Genomic DNA, 21,457 nt, shown 5'->3' with positions numbered 1-21,457 from the left:
AGACAGTTAACTTTTGAAATATTTTATGTAATTCAACAAGGCTAGAATGCTTTTTCGACTCATGAACTCAGTCTCTTCTTTTCGTTGCATGACGGTATCTGCCTCCCCAATGACAACTCAAGAGGGTACTGAAGTTGAAAAAAAAAAAAAATGGAGTCAAGTCTGTTTAAACAGACACGCGACACTTGTGTTTTGTTTTCCATTTTTTTTATTTTTTTTTTCATCTTGTTCTTTGTATCATTCTACAATGGATCGTCATTGTATATTTTTTTTTTTTTTCTCTGACCCTTCCAACGTAGGCAAATAATTTGTGAGTATCATTCATTGTTCTATTGTGCCTCTCGTCATTTTCCAAATTGAAGTAATAAAAAAAATATAAAAAATTAAATATTTAAATTGAAAAAAATATAGACAAAAGTTGGAGTAACGAGTTGACTTGTGGTCCATACAGTTGATTTTAGTATAAAATTTTTATTGAATATGGCAATTAGAGTAGTCATATAATAAAATTAATAAAAATAAAAAATTTATTGTCAGGCAATGGTGTTCTATTTATTTTTTGAAACCAATTTCGATTCGACGACAATTTTATCACAGTTTATATTAATTATTATTTGTCGTGTTTAATTTGGTAAAGGTGATTTTATCGAAGGAGGATAGGGGTGAATTTCAATTGTTTTTAATTTTTTTGACTATGATGGGGTTGAGCTATCCTCCTAATTTTTTTTTTATTAAATTTTCAAGGACCTAAGCTAGTTTAGAAAAAAAAATGGGGATTTTTGAAATGGTCAAAGAGGGGTGAAAAAATAAAAAAAAATTAAAATCGACCCCTTACCTCCTTTTGACCATTTCAAATATTATAATTTTTTTTCCTAAGCTAGCTTAGATCCTTAAAAATTTAATAAAAAAAAATTACAAGGATAGCTCAAATCCATCGTAGTCAAAAAAATTAAAAACAGTTAAAATCAACCCCCTACCCCTCTTTGACAGTTTCAAAAATTATAATTTTTTTTTCTGAGTAAGCTCACATTCTCAACAATTTAATAAAAAAAGAAATACGAGGATAGCTCAACTTTATCATAGTCAAAAAAATTAAAAATAATTAAAATCCACCCCCTACCCTCTTTTTACCATTTCAAAAATTATAATTTTTTTTTCTGAATAAGCTCACATTCCCAAAAATTTAATAAAAAAAAAATTACGAGGATAGCTCAACCCCATCATAGTCAAAAAAATTAAAAACAGTTAAAATCCACCCCCTACCCTCTTTTGACCATTTCAAAAATTGATTAAAAACAATTTACGAGGATAGCTCTATTTTAATAATAAAATATTTATATAGGAGTTAAGGGCCGGGCCCAAGAAATCCTCTATGTTCTCTGTACTGTTAATTTCGAGACGCTAATTTGAACGCTAGCTTCAGCGTGATTAATTTCTTGGTAATTTTTAGGTATTATAAATTTCGATAAACACTTGTTCCATTGGTACCATGATTAAAGTTTTCATACGATCAAGAATTTCATCAATGTTGAGGCATTGATGTTGTTTTTTTTTTTAAGAAGATATGTCACTTGATTTTTCAAGCAAAAAAAATTTGATACTAATTGCATACTTGTAATATGTGCAGTAGATGAAAATTTTAATGAGACAAAGTTGTTTCATTTCTAGAATCATTAGGTTATTTTCTCGATGTTGAAGTATTTACTGTATGTATACTTCTGATGTTTGATATTTTTTTTTTTAACTTGATGATATTGCAATTTTTATTTTCGTAATTAATTTATTATAATTATAAATAAATATGCATATTTTTTTTATGAGACTGACTGCCGGTCTGTGGGGTTGTATATTTTTTTTTCAAGACGATATGAAAGTACATGAGTGTTTTAAAAGTTTTAGAAATTAATTTTATTTTTTCTAAATTCCAGGGTAATGGTTGCAGATATTAAATTAGCCAATAGTAATTAATTTTTAATTTCTATTTTTTTGTGTTTAAATTTATCAAATTATTTTATATTATCTCGTTCTTCTTCTTCTTCTCTCGATGATGATGATCATGATGATCCTGATGATGATAAAATTATAGATCAAAAAATATTTTAAAACCTTTGCCAAAAATTCAATTACAACCGACAACGTCTACACGCCCTGATGAATCCAACGGCTATATAAATTCATAGACTTCACTGATAGCAAAAAAAAAATAAAAAAAAATTGTCTACTCAAAATACGATTCACAGAAAATATGGATACAGAATAAAATCATTCCTGACTCACTGGATGAATATTTTCTATTATTTTTTTTTTTGCCTTTTTTTTTATTATTTTTTCATTGGTTTCTTTGACATCCAAGAACCGAGTTCTTTTCATCTTTTCCAATCACAGTTTTTTTTTTTTTCCTTTTTTCTATATATGTGTTATTAAAAGAATTGATTTTTACTAATAAAAAAAAAAAAAAGCCAAGAGAATAAAATATTTCATTTTAATGAATTTTCAAAAACAAATATATTTTTTTTTTCGTGTAATTATTGCCTGTAATTTTTTTGGTCTATGTGTTCTTTCAAGATCTATATAAAGTTGAAATAATAAGACAAAAAAAAAATTTCTTTTGCTCTAACTTGTACGAAAATTGATCACTTTTATAACTCACTGAGACTTCAAATAATTTTCTCATCACTTTGTCATTGACAAAAAAATTAACAACAATTAATTTGACAATTTTTCAATCAAGTAATAATATTATTTCTCAAGAAGACATCACAGCGCCGCGAAATATCATGTCCATATTAGTTCTATCAGTTTTTTTTTAAAAAAAAAACTAAACGAGAGCGATAAATAGAAGCAAAACAATAGTGAATACTCGGGAACAAAGGCTGAATTTCCAATAGAAATGATGACCAAAAGGTGGACAGGTATAAAGTTAACAAGCGTTCATGATACAAAACGAAAAAAAAAAAAACCTATAAAACTGTGTAGAAAAAGAAGGATATAAAAATAAAAAGATTATCAATAAAAATAAAACAAAAAGAAGGAGGAATAAAACAATTTAAAGGGCGCTTGAAAATTTTCAAGTATCAAAAACAAAGAATATAAAAAAAAAAACTCTAAATCAGGTTTGAAAATATAGCGGAGAAACTCGGAGAACAATCTACCTACTTGGCCCATCAATGTCACATCCTCACCACTTGACCCCGTCTCAACATACAATGGGATGTTTCTTTTGGTATAATTTTTTTATTCATTGTGTTAACTCGTATGCGTATTTTTTATTTTTATTATACTCTTTAGTTTTTTTTTATTATTTTTTCGGAGGGAGTGATAATGTGATGAACAAAAAAGAAAAGAAGGAAGTGGTTAAACCCAGAGGGCAACAGTCTGAGGTCACTAATCAAGGGTTGTTTTCTTCAACCCTTTTAATTTTTTTTTTTTCCTTTTCTTTATGTTCCTATTTTTGACAGAAATTAAATTAATTTAATTTTAATTAACACAAAATTATAATAATTTAATGACTATTTTTAAAAATGTTTTTTCAATTTTTTTATTTTGTCAATTTTAAGATTTTTTTTTCAAGTTTATGATCAATAATGCAAAAAAAAATTGGAGGATTTTATCGAGGATAAATTTTGAGTTTTAAAAGCAATGAATATATTTTTTTTGAATATAAATATCTAATTGAAAAAAAAATAAAATGATTCAAATTTTTGGCGGATTTTTTGTGAATTTTATTTTAATTTTTTTTATAAATTTAAAATAATTTCATGTGTAAAAAATGATTGGTTAAAATTCAATTTAACTCGGGATCGTCAATTGTGAGTAAAAAAAAAATTATAAATTTGTGAAAAGAATGTTTTTTTAGAATTAACAAATATTGAAAAATCCATGAGATAAAGTACAAACATTTTTTTGTTAATTCCTCGATTACTATAAAAAATAAAAAAATGAAAATAACTGGAGATTTTACCGGTAACAACGATAAAAAAAAAAAATATGAAAATAGTTGAGGATTCAATTTTTTTTTTGGTCTAATATCTGATGGTAAGCTACGGTATAGAAAAACGCTAAAAATTTCGACTCGAGAGACTGCTTCGTTTCCCTATAATCGTAAATGTGCAAACGCTCTGAACAAAACGGAAATAAAGAATAAAAAAAATAAAATGAAAGTACGCTTGTTGACGGATGAAAATTGAAATTGGGAAAAAAAAAAATTGATTAAAAATTGTAGAAATCAAGTTAAATATAAATTTTATATTTCTACTTAAAAATAAATTTAAACTTAGCTTTAAATCATCACCAAGGTATTATCAATTTGCCAGATCTGACCTCATCTTACCTTACATCAATTAACCTCCTTTAAAATATTTCTTCCCTCTTTTTTTTCCCTCAATTCAAGACCCTTAAATTCATGATCTTCTGATTTAACTTAAATTTCAACGTGGATCATTTTCTTCAATATACACTCAAAAGTTTTTATTTTTTTTTTCAACTTAAAACCCTCTTTAAACATGCGGCATAAACGATATGAATCTAGAAAATTAAAAAAAATATAAAAAAATATATATTACATCTAGTATTAAAAGTGAAAAAAAAGATAAAAAAATATAAAAATTTTTCGAGTATCACCAGTGGCTTTTATAAGTCGTTCGTCTACCGTTGGCACCCTGAATTAAATTTTTTAACGAGCTTTACTTCTTCTCTATCTCCTCGTGTCACAATTTTTTTTTTTTTTTTATTATTTTTCATCATTTTATTTAACCAAGTTGCAATCCTGCGAACCCTCATCTTGCTACTCCATAGAAATAAAGATGAAAATATATACTTGTATGTATAAATTTTATTACGACCATAAACGTAAAAGTGTTTACATTCAGTAGCAGACTACACAATGCAGTATAAAATATATATATATTTTTGTTATTGCCATGTACTTGATAATGACATAATTTGAATAATTAAAATATGAAAATAAGGGACAATAAAATTGACATGCCTTGGGTACAATTGGCTCATTGCTTTAGCATATTTTATATGGCTCAATTGGACAGTGACTAACCCTTTGTGCAATATATTTTAGCTATGAAAGGCATTTACTTCTCCGTGGCAAGACAAATGACGACAGTCAGTATCAGTATAAATTCATTGTAGCTTCAAGAACATTGTTGATAAACACCTCGAGTTATATTGTAAACCTCAACAATGTATATTATTATATATATAGAATTACGAAAACTATATGTCTAGAGAGCCAAATAAGAGCAATTTTCATTTGTAAAATATTATTATTATTGTTATAAATAGATACAATTAAATAAATAGTTTTTTTTTTTAAATATTTATTTTTAAATCCTTGAAAATTACTGTAATCTTTGAATTTTTTTTACAAAGTTTGAAATTGAATAAAAGATACAAAAAAAAAAAACCCTTTTTTTAACGGTTTAAAAAATATTATTTAAAAAATTAATTTTTAAATAATAAATTATTATTATTATTATTATTATTATTATTTTTTAAATGCATTTAACAATAAATAACAACAATTTTCATTTGTAGAAAGTTATTATGATTTTTATAAATAGATACAATTAAATAAATTTTAAATCACTTGTCGCTTTTTTTTTTTTTTTTTGAAATCAGAGTTAAATCCTCAAAAATTATTGTAATTTTTGAATTTTTAAAAAAATTTTTCACAAAATAATTTAAAGATTTGTTTAAATAATACAAATTTTAATTTTTCAATTTTAAAATAAATTTTTTGACTTAAATTGAATACAATATTTTAAAAAAAAAAAAACCTTTTTTAACCGGTTTAAAAAAAAAAAACGAAAAATCAATTTTTAATTTATATAATTTAAATAATAAATTATAATTATAATTTTTTTTTTTTGTTTAAAATGTACTTAACAATAAATAATAATAATAATTTTCCAATAACATAAAACGAATTATTTTTTAAAATTATAATATTACAAAAAAAAAAAAATATATATTTCTACAATTTTTCAAACGACTGTATATTATTTTTCTCAACTTAAATGTATATCATGTGTATGTATTTGCGTGTATGAATATGAAAATGGAAAATTGGTTAATATAAATATTCGATATCGATGTACTTAGAGTGTGTGAACAGTGTGAACAGTGAATATAGGTGAAAATTTTGAGTTAGGGATATCGAGGATAGAAATGTTTGGATAAATGTCATCACATATCGTTGACCAATCGATATACTGTTAAAACTATGTGATAAATATACATAAATAAACATCAATATGCATGTATAAATATCCATAAATATATATACGATACACATGTGTGGAGTATAAATTACCTGGTATAACAGTTGGCCATACTTGCATTGTCAATATAGAAATTTTGCATCGACATTATAATCCGCATCTATTAACAACCGGATTATATTTCCCAATAATTCTTTTTCATATATATATTTTTTTTTTCATATCAAAAAATAAATTGAAAAAAAAAAATAAATAAAAATCAATATAATGAAAAATATTTTCCTCTTATTTTTATTATTTTTCTTTTGCTATTTATTGGGTTGAAAATTTTTTTACTTTCACATAAAATGATACATTTTCAACTAGTTGAAATATACCAAGACTCAAGGGACAGCCTTTGTTACGAAACATTTCTACGTGACGGAATTCTTTTTTATTTTTTTCTATACTTTTTTGTGAGTTACACTGAAATCTCAACGTATATTGAATTTCACCAGTGACATTTTGCAATACCGATTTCTCGAAAATTTATTGTAAAAAACAAAATGGCTGTCTTTATAAACTAATTGTTTTTTTTTTTATTTAATATAAAAATTAATTGAAAAATGAGAAATTTATTTTATGGCTGACTAAAATGTGTTTTGACTACTTGATCATACAACGAATCAGATTTTTCTAAATAAAATTTTCTGCAAGTTGATGTGAATTTAAATATTTACATAAATTGTCAACAAAAATATTAATTAATAATAAATTAATTATGCCAATAATTAAAATGAATTATTATTGATTTTTTAGAATTAAAATAAAAAGTAAAAAAAAAGTTACAGTATATGTTAAATAGAATAAAAGAAAAGTTTTAAAATAAAAGTTTGGAAAAAAAGACTAAATAATACTGATTGTGAACTTTTGGCAAATGTAGAATTTCCATTGGTTGTTAAGTCCTCAAGCAGCTTACGGATTTTGGACCTGGTCTGCTAGCCACATGCCGAGAATTGCAACAAACATATATGTGCGAAATACCCTCAATGTATATTTATACAGCTTGTGAGCTTTACTGGTCGCTTCTGGAAAATTCGATATGCTTAAAAAAAAAAAATTCTAATTTACAAACTCATTTGTATATTCATACATTGATGTCATTATCAGCAAAAATTCACCCGACAATTTTTTTAAATAACTTCCTATAAAAACTATAACAATTTTGATGAAAAAAAAATATACAAACAATGATAAACTCATAATGAAAATATTTATAATTTTTAAAAATTATCATTCCTTCTCTTTTCGAAACACCAGTTAAATTATCTATTTGAAAAAAAAAAAAACTTGCTTTTCCATTATCTATATAGACCACCTACGGTAATGGCAAAAAAAAAAAAATCGTTAAAAATTTGTTTCATCTGATTATGGATCTATTGAACCAGTCATAAAGCAGCTTTTTTCAACCCAAAAAAAAAAAGAAAAATACGTGTTTTGTACTGACTCATGTATCCAACAAAAACAGTCAAAATTTATTATTTTTTTTACGACAAAAGGGTTGAAAAAAAAAGCCAGCAAAATATATTTTTAATAAAATATAAATTAATGATTTAGAAAATAAATAAATCCCTAAAAAAAATTAACTTATTTTTATGATTTTATAATATACTAGATAGATTAATATTGAATAATATAGTGGTAGTGTCTTTATGCTTGACCTGGTGTATATTTGGCGAGTGGCCATTTTGATCATCCATACTCGATGATATATGTAGCTCATATATTAATAGCTTCACGAGGTTGTATATATGATCTATAGTGGAAGGAGAAGATTGGAGTATGAACTCAGATATGAGCTAGTGCTTGTAACATTTCTCTTAATTACTGAATACCTTCTCTTGTTATCCCTTAATAATAAGACAAGAGCTTTTTATGAGAAAGTGAGAGCTTTTCTCAAACTCAAGTCTCAACACTAAACTAGTATAATCTTGCGTTTAATTTTTTTTTTTCTTTTTCAGTTTATCGAGTAACATAGTAAAATACATTATCATATAGATAGAAATTATTATTTTTCGTTCTTTTATAAATAATAATTTTTTACTAAACAATTTTTATATGAAAAAATCAAGAAAAATGAAAAAATATTTAGCGATATGAAATTTCAGGACAGTATAACACTCCCTGGGCAAGAATACTGGATGTGAAATCGATTCTGCCAGCAACAAGCTTTTGTTTTGTCGTTTAAAACGCCTTTTCATTTGTGATTTTGAAACCCAGCTATCGTCCAACGTCCATTGCTCTTTCTGCTGTCCATCACTGCAATCCTATACCGCACCCTTCTTTCACTCTCTGCAGGGAGTCCTTGACGCATCACTCTCTTTCTGTCCTCTCTTCTATATATCTTTTCCCTCTTCATCACTGTCCCTCTCTCTCTGTCTGTCTCTCCATCAGTAACGCGCTGTAGGAGACCATTTATTCTGATAGAATCGTGCAGAACCGATCGAAGAATTACGAGCGATTAATGCTCTGCGCGTCCTTACACACATATACCATTCTTTGTTCCATTGTTTTTTTTTTTTTAATCCATAATTTTTTTTATTTTTTCCTTTCTTCCTTAATCATGGATTCGTTCAGATTTATATTTTTTTGCCTTTTCATATATATATTTTTTTTTTCATTATTATTTTCTTGAATCTTTTTTTTTTTTTTTTTTTATTGTTCCGCGACTCAAGCTATTGTCCGGGTTTATTCTTTGGTTCCAGTATCAAATCAAGCAAAGGGGAAAAATATTTTTCATTTTTTTTTTTGATGACGTATCAAAGATACGAAATATAATCCTGAATATTTTTTTTTTTTCTTCAAGATTCTTTGATGTTGTTAAGCTTTATGTTTGAAGAAAAAAATAAAATGCATACATCTTTGAAGTGGAAAATGAAAAAAAAATATATGCAAGTATGCTTGGTTGACGTTTCGAAATTCAATGATTGAATATTTCGTGAAATTTTCATGATAGCCACTTTGGAATATCATGGTTATTTGTATCGTAAATTCGTTTTTTTCCTTGCGTCATGTGAACTGTTTGTAAATTGCATCAACAAAATTGATATATATCTACTTTAGGCAATTGGCCATGTACAGTAACAAGTAGAAAACCCTAGCAGTACATCTGCAGCACTGAAATTGTTCAATTGGAATTTCAAATCATTCTGCATGCTTCACTTTCATGTATTTACACGAAAAGCTTTTAACTCTCTAACTTATTTATAGAGCCATATCAAAATGTCACGTATTACTAGCTAAAAAATAAAATTTAACTTTATTTTTTATTTTTTCTGCATTTGCATTTTGTTATTAAATATTTATGTTAACATTGGCTATCGATAAACAAGATTTAAAGTGAAATTAGTTGTTTCAATATTTGAAAATTACTCATTCATTATTCATTTTGTATATTTAATTTTGAACCAAGTTACTCTGAAATTTTCCATTCATTTTTTTGTTCAATACCGAAAAAATAATCTCAAAATCAATTATCGATATCGATATCACTACGCTAATTAAAAAACCCATTACAAAAACGACGAAATAATCTCTTTTGTTCCGATTTTCAAATCAATTTACTGGTAAACTGTAAAAGCAATAGCTTGGATTGAAAATCGTGTATACATTGTTGAAGATATCGAATTGATTATTATCTTCAACGATCAATGCAAATATCCGAGTACCATTACATATATTGTTTATTAAACGAAAAAAAATATTTGTAAAATAAAAAACAGTTTCAATTACTAGCGATTATCGATATTTTACGATGCAAAAATTAACATCAAAAATCGGGAATCAAGGTTCAATCGAGCTACAAATTTCTATAGCTAAATTGGTAGAAAATTAATCTAAAAAACCGAAATGTTTTTTTACAATTGATCCAAGATTGTAAATATATTCAAAGGTACATTGGAGCCAACATCACATTCAAGTTATAACAAAGAAATTTTAAATGAGCTTTTGATGGATTTACAAGTAAAGCTTCTGCAAATTTCGAAATCTACGGTTCGATTCCCAGCAAGTGTTTATTTTTTATTTTTATTTTCTGAAGTATTTATTATTCAAAGAATCAATTGGTAAATGCCCAGTTAAGAATTGATAAATGTTAATTAGCACAGTATCATATTTTAGCGATTAAAAATTGCAATTTATATTGCGAAGCTAATGGTTAGAATTGTTATATAGAAATAAAAAGACAACTGTCACGCCCCTCAGTAACTCTCTTTGTTTCATGTTCAGGCATACAAGTGAATATGCTCACTGTTCTGTCATTGATATATATATTTTTATGAACACATTGAACATGAGCATCATGAGAGAAATGCTTCGAGGCTTCATCAACACACATAAACTTGCATCAATTCATGTTGCATCTATGTAGATTAGAACACACACACACATTAATAAAACACAAGTTAATTTGTGTATTTATTGTGTGTGAGGAGTACACATCAATGACACTGAATCACAATGAAATGAATTCGACATAACTCTCTTGAGTGCTATCTAGAATATAACCTCAGTGGCCCTTAGTCTCTACATTGCGTCATGGGATTGTGGATATGTGCTTTAATTTTAAATCAGTTAAATTTATACAGAGATTTTTTTCTTTTAAAAAATATTATCATTGTCTAAAAAAATTATTAATTGACGGAGAAATTAATTTTTCAATTTGAATTTGCATAAAGAAAGAAATCAGCTTAAAATTTTGATGATTAGATTGTTATTATTATTTTTTTTTTGATATATTTTTTCTAGTTTGAAAATGTATTCACGGAAATTAAGCTCTATTTTAAGTTGACCTGTGAATTTTCATTTCCTTTGGGTTTATATTTGACCTCTGAATACATTTATATGTCTACGAAAATAAAAAAAAAAAATAACATTATTTAAATTTCGTAATGATTTTTCTGGCTGGGGTGTCGAGATGAAGCTTGTCATTTTCATTATACAAAATTTATATTTTATTTTTACAGTGTCAATAAAAAAAATTTAAGTAATTCAAATAAAAGTTTTTTGTATATAAAGCAAATAACATTGCCAAGAGATCTGTGAGAATTTTAATTTAATTCACTTGAATTAAAAGAGTATTATGGATATTTTATAATTAAATGAAAATAATTGAATAGAGCTTTTTTCAAATATCAAGTTTAGTACCTTGTAAAAACTATTTTTAAAATTAAATTATAAATTTTTATTTAATTTTATTTGTTATATTTGCTAGTGTATTGTTTGACTTTGTCTGTGTGCAGCAAATAGGCAAATTTTGAATAGATGTACAGCCATCAACTGTCATTATCCGACAGTAAGCTTCATTTCCGAAATGTTCTATAATTAACGGGTATATCCATCAACAATTTGGTCCAGCTTTATGGCTGCATAGTTGTATACCTAATAACTCCATCCACAAAAAATTATTATTTTTTTTTATCAAAATTTATTGACAAAGTCTTTCATTTTATTATTGCTCTCAGTTAAAAAAAAAATGTTTAGTCTGTCAATTGCAACTAAACGTTGCCACCAGTCATAAATTCAAACTAAAAAATATTTACACTCGAAAAAATTCATGTTTAAAAATTGACTGTCCAAAAATTTTTTAAATCTTAAATTTTAATTTCCTTTTATAGTTTATTCGAAAAAAAAAATTAAATAAATAACAATTTTTTATTTCTAAGAAAAAATAAAATTAAATTTTTGTTTTTTTTCTAATTTTAAGCTTTTAAAATTAATTAATTTAAAAATATTTAAAAATAATTTTTCACTTGATTTATTATTTAAAATTCAATACAATATTTAATGCTTTATTTATATGCAATATTATTTTTCAAAAAATAATTTAAATTCAATATTTTTATATATATATTTTTTTTATTTATCATTTCATCGATGCTAGTACGGATTAATTCGTAAATTCGGGTCAGTGGACTTGTCCGTTTTAATCAGAAGGGAACCCGACAAACCTTGCCAATAAAGAGCAGAGAGAAAGAGAAAGAGCGAGATAGCTGAGAGAGAGAAAGAGATAGAAAATCGATGGCTCTCTCTGATGCCAGGGAGTAATGGTTTAGGGGTGTAATCGATTTCTGGTTTCGCGGTGGTCGTTCTAGTAGCGTATCATCCCTCATATATATGTGTGTTTGTGAGGGATGCTGTGTATGAATGTTTATATGTATGTTTGTTTGTATGCATTTATCATTATACTGCGCAATATACAATGAAATGTACTGAGAGGAAGATAGACAGATACATATAAGTGTGATAAAAAATAATTTAATTTCAGACAAATGTATCTCTCCTGCAGGTAGATACATAATAATAATTTATATTTCCACAACATATTATTATTTAAACAATATATATTTTTTTTATTTATTTATAATATGCTGTTTTGGTAAATTGAATTTTTTTGCTTATCAACTGACGGAATACCATGTCATCAGCAGTCATCAGTCACTCGAAAAATAAAAGTTTTTTTTTTAATGTTTTTTGTCGTGTTTCTATATTTTTTTTGTTAATAATTTTTAAATGAATGACAGTTTTTTAACATTATTCATTTTAATATTTATATTTTTTTTTTTTAGCAGGAATAAATTTTGAAAATGTTATATTTTTAATTTTGACACAAATCGAAGTAAAATTTGATTGAAAAAATTTAAAAAAAAAGGATTTTGGTATTTTTATTTTCATATTAATTAAAATAGACAATTAAAAATTTTTTTTATTAATATTTCGTTTAAATTTTAATCTTCTTGTAAATTCATCAAAAAATTTAACAATAAAATGATAAATTATTTAGTTTCAATAAATTTTACAAGTTTATTTTTATTTCAAACCCAAAATTCGACAGGTTTTTTTGTTTTGCCATATAAATAATTAAGTGAAATTAAAAAATTAATTTGTATTATTAAAAAATACTGTTTATAAAATATAAAAAAATTGTAAATTCAATTTAAAAAAAATTATTTTTCATTACAAAATGAATTACAAGTCTAAATTAATTAATTTGATGAATTTCATTTTTTTAATATTTTTAAAAATGATCTATTTGCACAGTAGATAATAATTTCAATTATTTGAAATTTTATTTTTTTTCATTCTATTAAAATTTGTACATGTATCATTAAAAAATAGCTCATAAAAAATATTTAAAATCCCCCAAAAGTTGGTGTGTCATACCACGTATTTTAACCACCCCATAAATTTTGATTTTTTTCATTTTCATAAAAAACAGTTAAATCCGTCCAAGTATATTCTCATTAGTAATGAATTTATTTAACACATTTGTAATTTATTTAAGTGTGTGTGTACGTGTATATTGTATAAAGAAGCCAATAGTTTTTCGTCGTTGAACCAAGCGAGATGAGATCAATTTTCTAGAGCAACAAGTGATGTTATTAGATGGGTATGAGAAGCTTGAATAGCGAATCATAATGCATAACTCTTGGATACTACTTGTCCTTGTCTTCCACGTACTTTTGAATACTATACACTATTCAGCTTTCATTTATAAATTTTCTCGTTTGCTCGTTTTCTTCTATTATATTTACTATTGCAATTACTTATTAACTTATTTACCAATTGAGATGATATAAATTTTATTATACATTTTTTATACATCCAAGATGTATATCAATTTTTTTATTTATTATTAAAACAAAGTAGCTATTGTATTTTCAAAATAAATATACAAAATTATCTGCGGAATAATTATCAAAGCTTTCACAAAATTATTAAAATATTTTAAGAGTGACAGCGTGGCCTCTTATTTCAACTGAGCTTTTCAAAAAAGCTCCTTCATTCCTCGCAATATCCAGATGATTTTTTTCAATCAATTATTTATCTTCATAAAGATACTAAAGAAAATAATTTATAACTATTAATTTTTAAATACTAAAATTTGATGGAATAATTATCTCGAGTAGAAATAATTTTTCATTAATGCAAGCTCATTATATATTTTTTTTTTTGATTATTTATTTTTGTATTTTGTTTGATTAATTGTGGTTTGTATGGTGCATGGTTTTTTAAATCCATGGCAGATCAATTATTATTTCATTTTTTTTTATTGAATTTTTTTTCCAATTTAGTTCTTCTCATATATCGTACACCGCACGTATTATATATCTTGCTAAAGGTCCTCTATTTCACGCTTCAGACAGCTCTCAACTTAAGCCGATCACACCTCGGGAATTTTCTACCCAGTGTATTTTTTTTTTTTTTATTATCGAGTGCCACGATATAGTTACTTAGAAAAGTGAAAAAAAAAAAAAAAATGATACAACGAGATAACCGTAACTTTGCTATCATCCCTTTGCTGAATAAAAAAAAAAATTCGAGGTTTTTGATTTTTAACTTAGATAAGACACCGTTGAACTTTCCATCCAATCGATAGTAAAAATTCAGCTGAAAAGCAACGAAAATATCTAGTAAATTGAAAATTTTCCCTACAAAATTTAATTTCTATTTAATATTGAAATTTGCTGGACTTTTAGGATGAAATTTCGTAACAAATTTTGAAAAAAAATTTAAGGTATTTTTAATTTTTAAAATTTATCTATTAATCATTCTGCCAATTTAATGAATCGATCAATTTTTTTGATCATTTAAGTTGTAGATTTCAATTGATATTCGATAAAAAAAATACTGCAACGAAATTAAATACATGAATATTTTTTGCTAGTAGTTTCGAGGGGCTATTCATTGGTGTAGTCATGGTGCATATTTTTCAATTTTCTTATTTATTTATTTAACAACAAATGCAAAGCTAGAAAATTTTGAAAATTTGTGAATATATAAAGCAAAATATACATCCTCTGAATATTATCCGTATTACGAATTTTAAATCGAAACGTTTGTTGTTGAATAAATAAATACAGTCTCTGATAGTAGTAGTTTATTCATTTTTTTTTTTTTTTTTTTTTGGAACATTATAGTCAGACAATTATACTTTGTTTAGATGTAAAGTAAACTAAATAAAAAGACAAATAAATATAAATAAAAAAGAAGGGTTAATTAGCATTGAGTGTAATTTGTTTGAGGATATATAAAATGTAAGAATAATGAGACTCGTTAAAAAAGATTGCTCTGCTTTAAACGAACTATTCATCAGAAAGGTGATTCTTTTTACTTTATTTTTTTTTCTTTTTTTCTTTTACGATGTGTTTTTTTTTTTTTTCCAACTTTTTTTCTATTTCTCTCTCGCACTTTTGATTTGTCTGACTTTGACAGTAGAATGTTCACTAGAGTCAATACACATTTTGTCTACAGACAAACTCTTTGGTAGACATGTTGATTCATAAAATTCACTTTATTAATATTTCTTTGACTGTTTTTAACATGTATTTTTTATCTTGCAGAAGTTACGAGTATGCTCAGGTAGATAGAAAACATAAAGGATCAGCCAGAGAATGGATCCAACATCCCTGCTGCTGCTTCTCATTGGTGAGTCTAATTTAAAATAAATACTACATAAATTATATAACCAACTAAATTCATCATAAAGCGATAGAAAACAAAATATATATTCAAATGAAAAATAACATTATACACTTGCTGAAGCAATTGTCTTTAAAGTTTCAATTTTTCAATCTTCATTTTCAGTACTGATTATTTATTTACAATTTATTTTGTTAATTATTTCTTAGATTTTATTGAGCATGTCTTTTAACTTTGATGATTTTGATTTATTTAATTATTTTATTTAATTTGTGGTTGCTTTTTCAAGTCGTGTAATTTATTTTAATTTATTCCAATTATATTTCCAAAATTTATTTAGAAAAAAAATACCTTATGTTGATATTTTTTTTGTACTTGGTACTTTATATTATTTTTTTTTTTTGATTTAGAATTTATCAGTGTTTATTAAATTAGAATTTAGATGTACTTTAAGTGTGTCTTAAAATTTATACGGCATCTATAAAGATACCCAGTTGAATCTGAGACACGTTTTCATCATAAACAAATTTATTTTTACAACTATTTTTAGTTAATTTATTTATAAATATATATATCTTTTTTTTTTTTAGAAAACTACTTGTCAATGTTTTATTTATTGATTTTTTTTTTTTTTTTCTTAACATGATTCATGTAATTAATGGAAAAAATAGTAAGGCTTCGAAAAGAGAACACGCGAGAAAGGGAATTAAAATGCAGAAAAAATTAATCCAATGGGATAGACGTCGATTTTTTATATGCAAAAAAGTTTCAATGCTCGGGGGAGGGTGTGTGCACATCCCTGAAAATAATCACAATTTTTTTTTTGAATAGACATGGGAATCCAACCAAGTGGTGATCGTGACGAAGCTAGAAATAACAAAAAAAAAAATGGGGAAATATAAAAAAATGCCACGATACATTATCGGTAAAATTTACGTCGAAAATAATAATAAAAAAAAAAAGCTCGGTGTCATTTTAATTATAAAAAAATGAATCCCATGAGCTGATATTAAAAAAAAATTATGTAAACATATTGAATGAATACATTAATGGAAAGTCAGAAAGACTAATATCCAAATGCATATGTCAACATATTTTTCATTTGGTTGATAACTGATATTCATAAAAAATAAAAAAAAATAAAAAATAAATATTCTTGTCAATTTGAATTTCTTTTTTCAATTTATATTATTTTTTAATGTTTCTAAATATGAAAAAAAAATTGTAAATTCAATTTAAAATAAATTATTTTTCATTATATGAAAAAATGTATAAATAAATTTTTTTTTTTAACAATTATTTGTACAGTATGATTTCTGTTATTTCAAATTTTTCATATTAAAATATCGCAATACTCTGGAGAGGTTCCAACTACGTGTGTATATCCCTGAAAATAATCGAAATTTTTTTTCGAATATATACATGGAAATTGAACAAAGTATAATGATTTTGATAGAAAAAAAAAATGGAATCGAAAAAGAATGGAAGGAACGATTTTTTATCGACGAGACACGAATAAAAAAAAAAGCAAGCATGTTGTTGTCACTCCGATAACAAAAGGTTGAATAAAAATTGCTCCTGTATAAACCAAGGATAACCGTGTACTCAAATTAAAATATACCCGAGTTTTCTTGTACTTATTTCATCGAAAATTGACAATTATTTTGACAATTCTAGTTCTGACATTGAGGTGATTGCACGCCATTCAGAAATTCCAAGTCAATTGAAGCGATGTCTTCTCGGCATTCTTCATGTGTGAAACGAAATTTCGAAAATCCATTCAATTCCAGCGTCGTATTTTTTTCTTCACTATGAACATAAATAATTGCACAATATTATTACCAATTTTCAGCTTAATAATTTCATATTTATCGCATATAAATTAATTTTCCTCCCAGAAATTTAAGGATTCAGAATTTTTTGCAGTATTTTATGATACTCATGAATTTAAAAAAAAATCAATGCTAAAGTTGAAAAATATTAATAGATTCAGGTATTCAAATATAAAACCTGAAATATTTATTTTTTGTAAAGCTATGAAACGTGAATTGATGGTTTTTTTTTTTAGTTGAATGTATATTTATATAACAAGTGAACTCTCGAGATAAAAGTGAACATTTTTATGTGTCATCATTGGTAGACCCTTTACCTATATAACTGGATCAAAGCGGAAATTTCCATGATTGAGTATACATAGATATATAAAAGACAAGTACCCCTATACTGATACTGACTGTGTATGAATAGACATACTCATACGCCCAGATATAGAGACAAACTGACGCATATCGATTTCACATCACTGTATTTCTATGTACTGACCTGAGCTTAAATATGAATTAAAATTAACAAAAATCACTTTAATAAATTTGCTGAGTTGCTGAAAATATTATTCAGTTGATAGAGCACATGTAAATAATTATTAATTAATATATTTTATATTTTATTTATATTTTTGGGGCGTTGTTATCGAGTGACCCAGGTCAATATTTTTTTGAGCTCGAAACTTTTATCAGTACTATTTTTGCACTGTCAAAAAATACTGTGAGTAGGGTGAGTTTTGGCAGCAAACTGTCAATTTTATGATAGTAAAATAGAGGATAGAAAAAAGCATTGTTGATGAGGATAAAAGTTTACTGCTCAAGGGTAATCGTGTTTGCTTCTCACAATCAATATAGTTTGAATTCACCTCCAGGCATTGGATTATTAACCGCTTATCAATTTCCACAACAGATACTTTGAACAGATCACTTTCTCAACATCTAAGATTTTGTCTTGTACAAATAATTATTAACTCAATCACAATAAAATTTTGTTCGAAATCTTGCAATTGCAGAATAAAAGTTTTCAACAATTATTCTCTGAATCACTGTCAAAACAATGATCAAAGTTTCAACCTTCTCAATTATTTATACTAAAAGTATTGATGACAAAATTATTTTATATCTTAAAAATTTTTACAACTAACTAGTTAATTAATTAAACTTTTAGAAAAATAAAAAAGCTGTTTCTTTTTTTGTAAGACGAGACAAATGATTTATTTAGAAAATTAAATTCACGTATCTTTTTTTTCATATAAATATTTTAATTAAGCCTTGAATTATTGATTTTTATATGTAGCTATTAATTTGCCAATATCCTTGAATTACTTGCTAGACATTTCCCAATGAATGTCTAGAAATTTATCCAATTTTCTTCGACACAGTATATATAATATTCTATCTTAGATAGTAGTACTTCTTTGGAAAATACACCATCATATTGTAATAAAAATAAACCATTTTTTCCATTAACATTATTTCAACCGGAAGTCCCCTCTAAGCTTGAGCTTTTTTTTACCAGGATCATCTGAGAATAAATAAAGCTGTGTAAAGATTTTAAATTTTTATTTATGAAAAATCCAATAAACCAAGATAATAAACAGAAGATTAATTTACTTTTAATATTTTCAGTTGAAAATAATAATCAAAAAACTATTTTTTAAATTTATTATTATTTATTATTTATTTAAAAAAAAATATATATTTTTTTCTATTATATTATTGATTTAAAATTCAAATATTTCTATTATCAAAAAAAAATATTTTTACAATTTTTTAATTACATTTAATTAACAATAATAATTATAACTTATTTAAATAATAAATTGAATAAATTTTATAAAATTATATAGTATAAAATTAGTGTGAATAACGTGACTGTCTGTCATTTATCAGTAGTGCGGTGTTGTCGCTTGAAATAACTCATGGAATCCATATGAATCCGCAAGTAATACGTAAATTTGTAGAAAATATATGAGCTTACGGTTTCTCGCTTGAAATTAGTGGTGTATATATGTATCAACTGTTAACTCTCGAAGCTAACACCCTTACCAGTTACCTAAGCAAATTCATGCTTCATTTCCAATATTGCTTATATACATTCCAAACACTCTTATTATATTATCAAAAATTATATCATGATAATAAACTATCAAAAATATATACATAATATTTATTTCATATTGTTTTAATTTTTTTTTTTTTTTGTTTATTTGTGTGATGACAATTGAATGTGATTAAATAAATGTTAAAGTTTATGCAAATACAGCCTATTTGCAAAACAAAGATAAGGTCCAATAAAAAACTTATTAAAAGGATCGAGTTGTGAATTCGAAATTGAGACTCACCGGAGCAAATATTTGACCAGTCTTTAGACCTTCGTAGAAGTCGTTATATGAGCTTTTTTATTTTTTTTATTTATTTTTTCTTTATTCTTAAAACCCTAGCTTGAGCTTTTTTTTTTTTTTTTATTTTATTCTATTCTATGACTTTTTATTTTACTTCCAGCTCTGTCTTCCATTTCGTTTCTTTACGACTTTATGCCACTTGAGAGTTTTTATATATATATATTTTTTTCTTTTTCTTTCATCCCCAGGCTCATCTTTGTTTTTGTTTCATTTTTATTTTCGCTCTCTCACACTCAGTATTATTTTTTATTTCTTTTTATTTTTAATTTGTCTTTTTCTTTTTTTGTTTAATGCTGTGCTTCTTGTATCCGACGACGTCTCCTACACTTTTTTTGTTTCAACAACTGCGATGATGAAAAGAACCAAGTATCCGAGAAGGAGAAAAACTCATGATTTTACTCTATCTGACGTTCAAACTATATCTTTTCAAAGTACTCCAAGACATTACCAATATTAGCCAGAGTATTTTTATTTTGTTCCATTGACTTTTTTGTATTTTTCTATATTTCTTTGTATTGAAACATTCACTATTAAATACCAACAATCTCAACTCAGTTTTACAGTAAATTTTTTTCAACAATTTTTCTATTGTTTTATATTTCTTTCATCTCATCAGATAATACACAAAAAATATAAACAAAAAGTATTTTTTTCTATATAAATTAATAAACAATTAAACTCTCTGTAATTTTCTTTCATAAAATTAACAATTAAATTAACAAAAATATTTATTTTCAAGCTCGAAACAATAGTCATTGTATCGAAATATTTTAGCTCTTTTTTGTTTAAAGATAAATGAAGTCTAGTTTAAAATTGACTTGAATATATTGACTTGGAATATAGCTGATACGTAAATGTATATAACCGGTTAAGTCCCTTTGATACTAACACGATGATATATCATTGTCTCAAGAGGCTTTGAGAAAAATGTTCAGCATTGTCAGCTACCAAATAGCTTATCGCTATTTATTTCAAACTAAAAATTTTCTCTATATCAATGGAGAATATCTCCCTTCACTATAATCCTCTTTTGGCTCTCATCATCATTCTCCAATCTACCTTCAATCAGACCGCACTCAGTCACTTTCTTCACAAAGAAAAAAAAAAATGAAAAATCATTATATATCTCCAAAAAAAAAAAAATAAAAAACAGTTTTAAAATTAAGCTCATATTTTTTTAAATATTATTCTATAGAATTGTTTAAATATAGTAAAATTATTAAATAAAATTTATTTGAAAAAAAAAGAAAAGAGAATATATAAAGTTCAAAAAAATTTTGATGGAGGAAAGAACGAGTTCAAGTTGGCAAGAACGTAGATTCAAGTGTCTTGTCAATATGTATAGTGTCATCAATGTACTCAGTATATAGAAAAGCATTCAAGTTATATATTGTCTCTCCCCTTGTCTCTCCCTTGTCTCTCCTCTTGTGCTTTCGATAGACAGGCCCTGACTCTCGAGAAGCTATGAATGTAGACATATAGATGAGGATGATGTTGATGATGTCGATGATCATGATGATCATGATGATGAGGATGA

At 25.4% G+C, this 21,457-nt stretch overlaps 1 protein-coding gene across 1 annotated transcript in view; it reads left to right on the top strand.

Annotated features, from left to right (window-relative positions):
- LOC122858438 (Down syndrome cell adhesion molecule-like protein Dscam2) overlaps nt 1-21,457 on the top strand; it is a 45,039-nt gene that overhangs the window by 3,868 nt on the left and 19,714 nt on the right. The window contains exon 2 of the mRNA XM_044161334.1: nt 15,614-15,698. Coding sequence (XP_044017269.1) covers nt 15,665-15,698 — 34 coding nt within the window. The 5' untranslated portion in view covers nt 15,614-15,664. The remainder of the gene's footprint in view (nt 1-15,613; nt 15,699-21,457) is intronic.

This window comes from Aphidius gifuensis, linkage group LG5 (assembly GCF_014905175.1).
Source record: "Aphidius gifuensis isolate YNYX2018 linkage group LG5, ASM1490517v1, whole genome shotgun sequence".
Taxonomy (NCBI): Eukaryota; Metazoa; Arthropoda; class Insecta; order Hymenoptera; family Braconidae; genus Aphidius; species Aphidius gifuensis.
The sequence above is the reverse complement of the archived record's forward strand: the minus strand, read 5'-3'. Positions and strand labels throughout refer to the sequence as shown.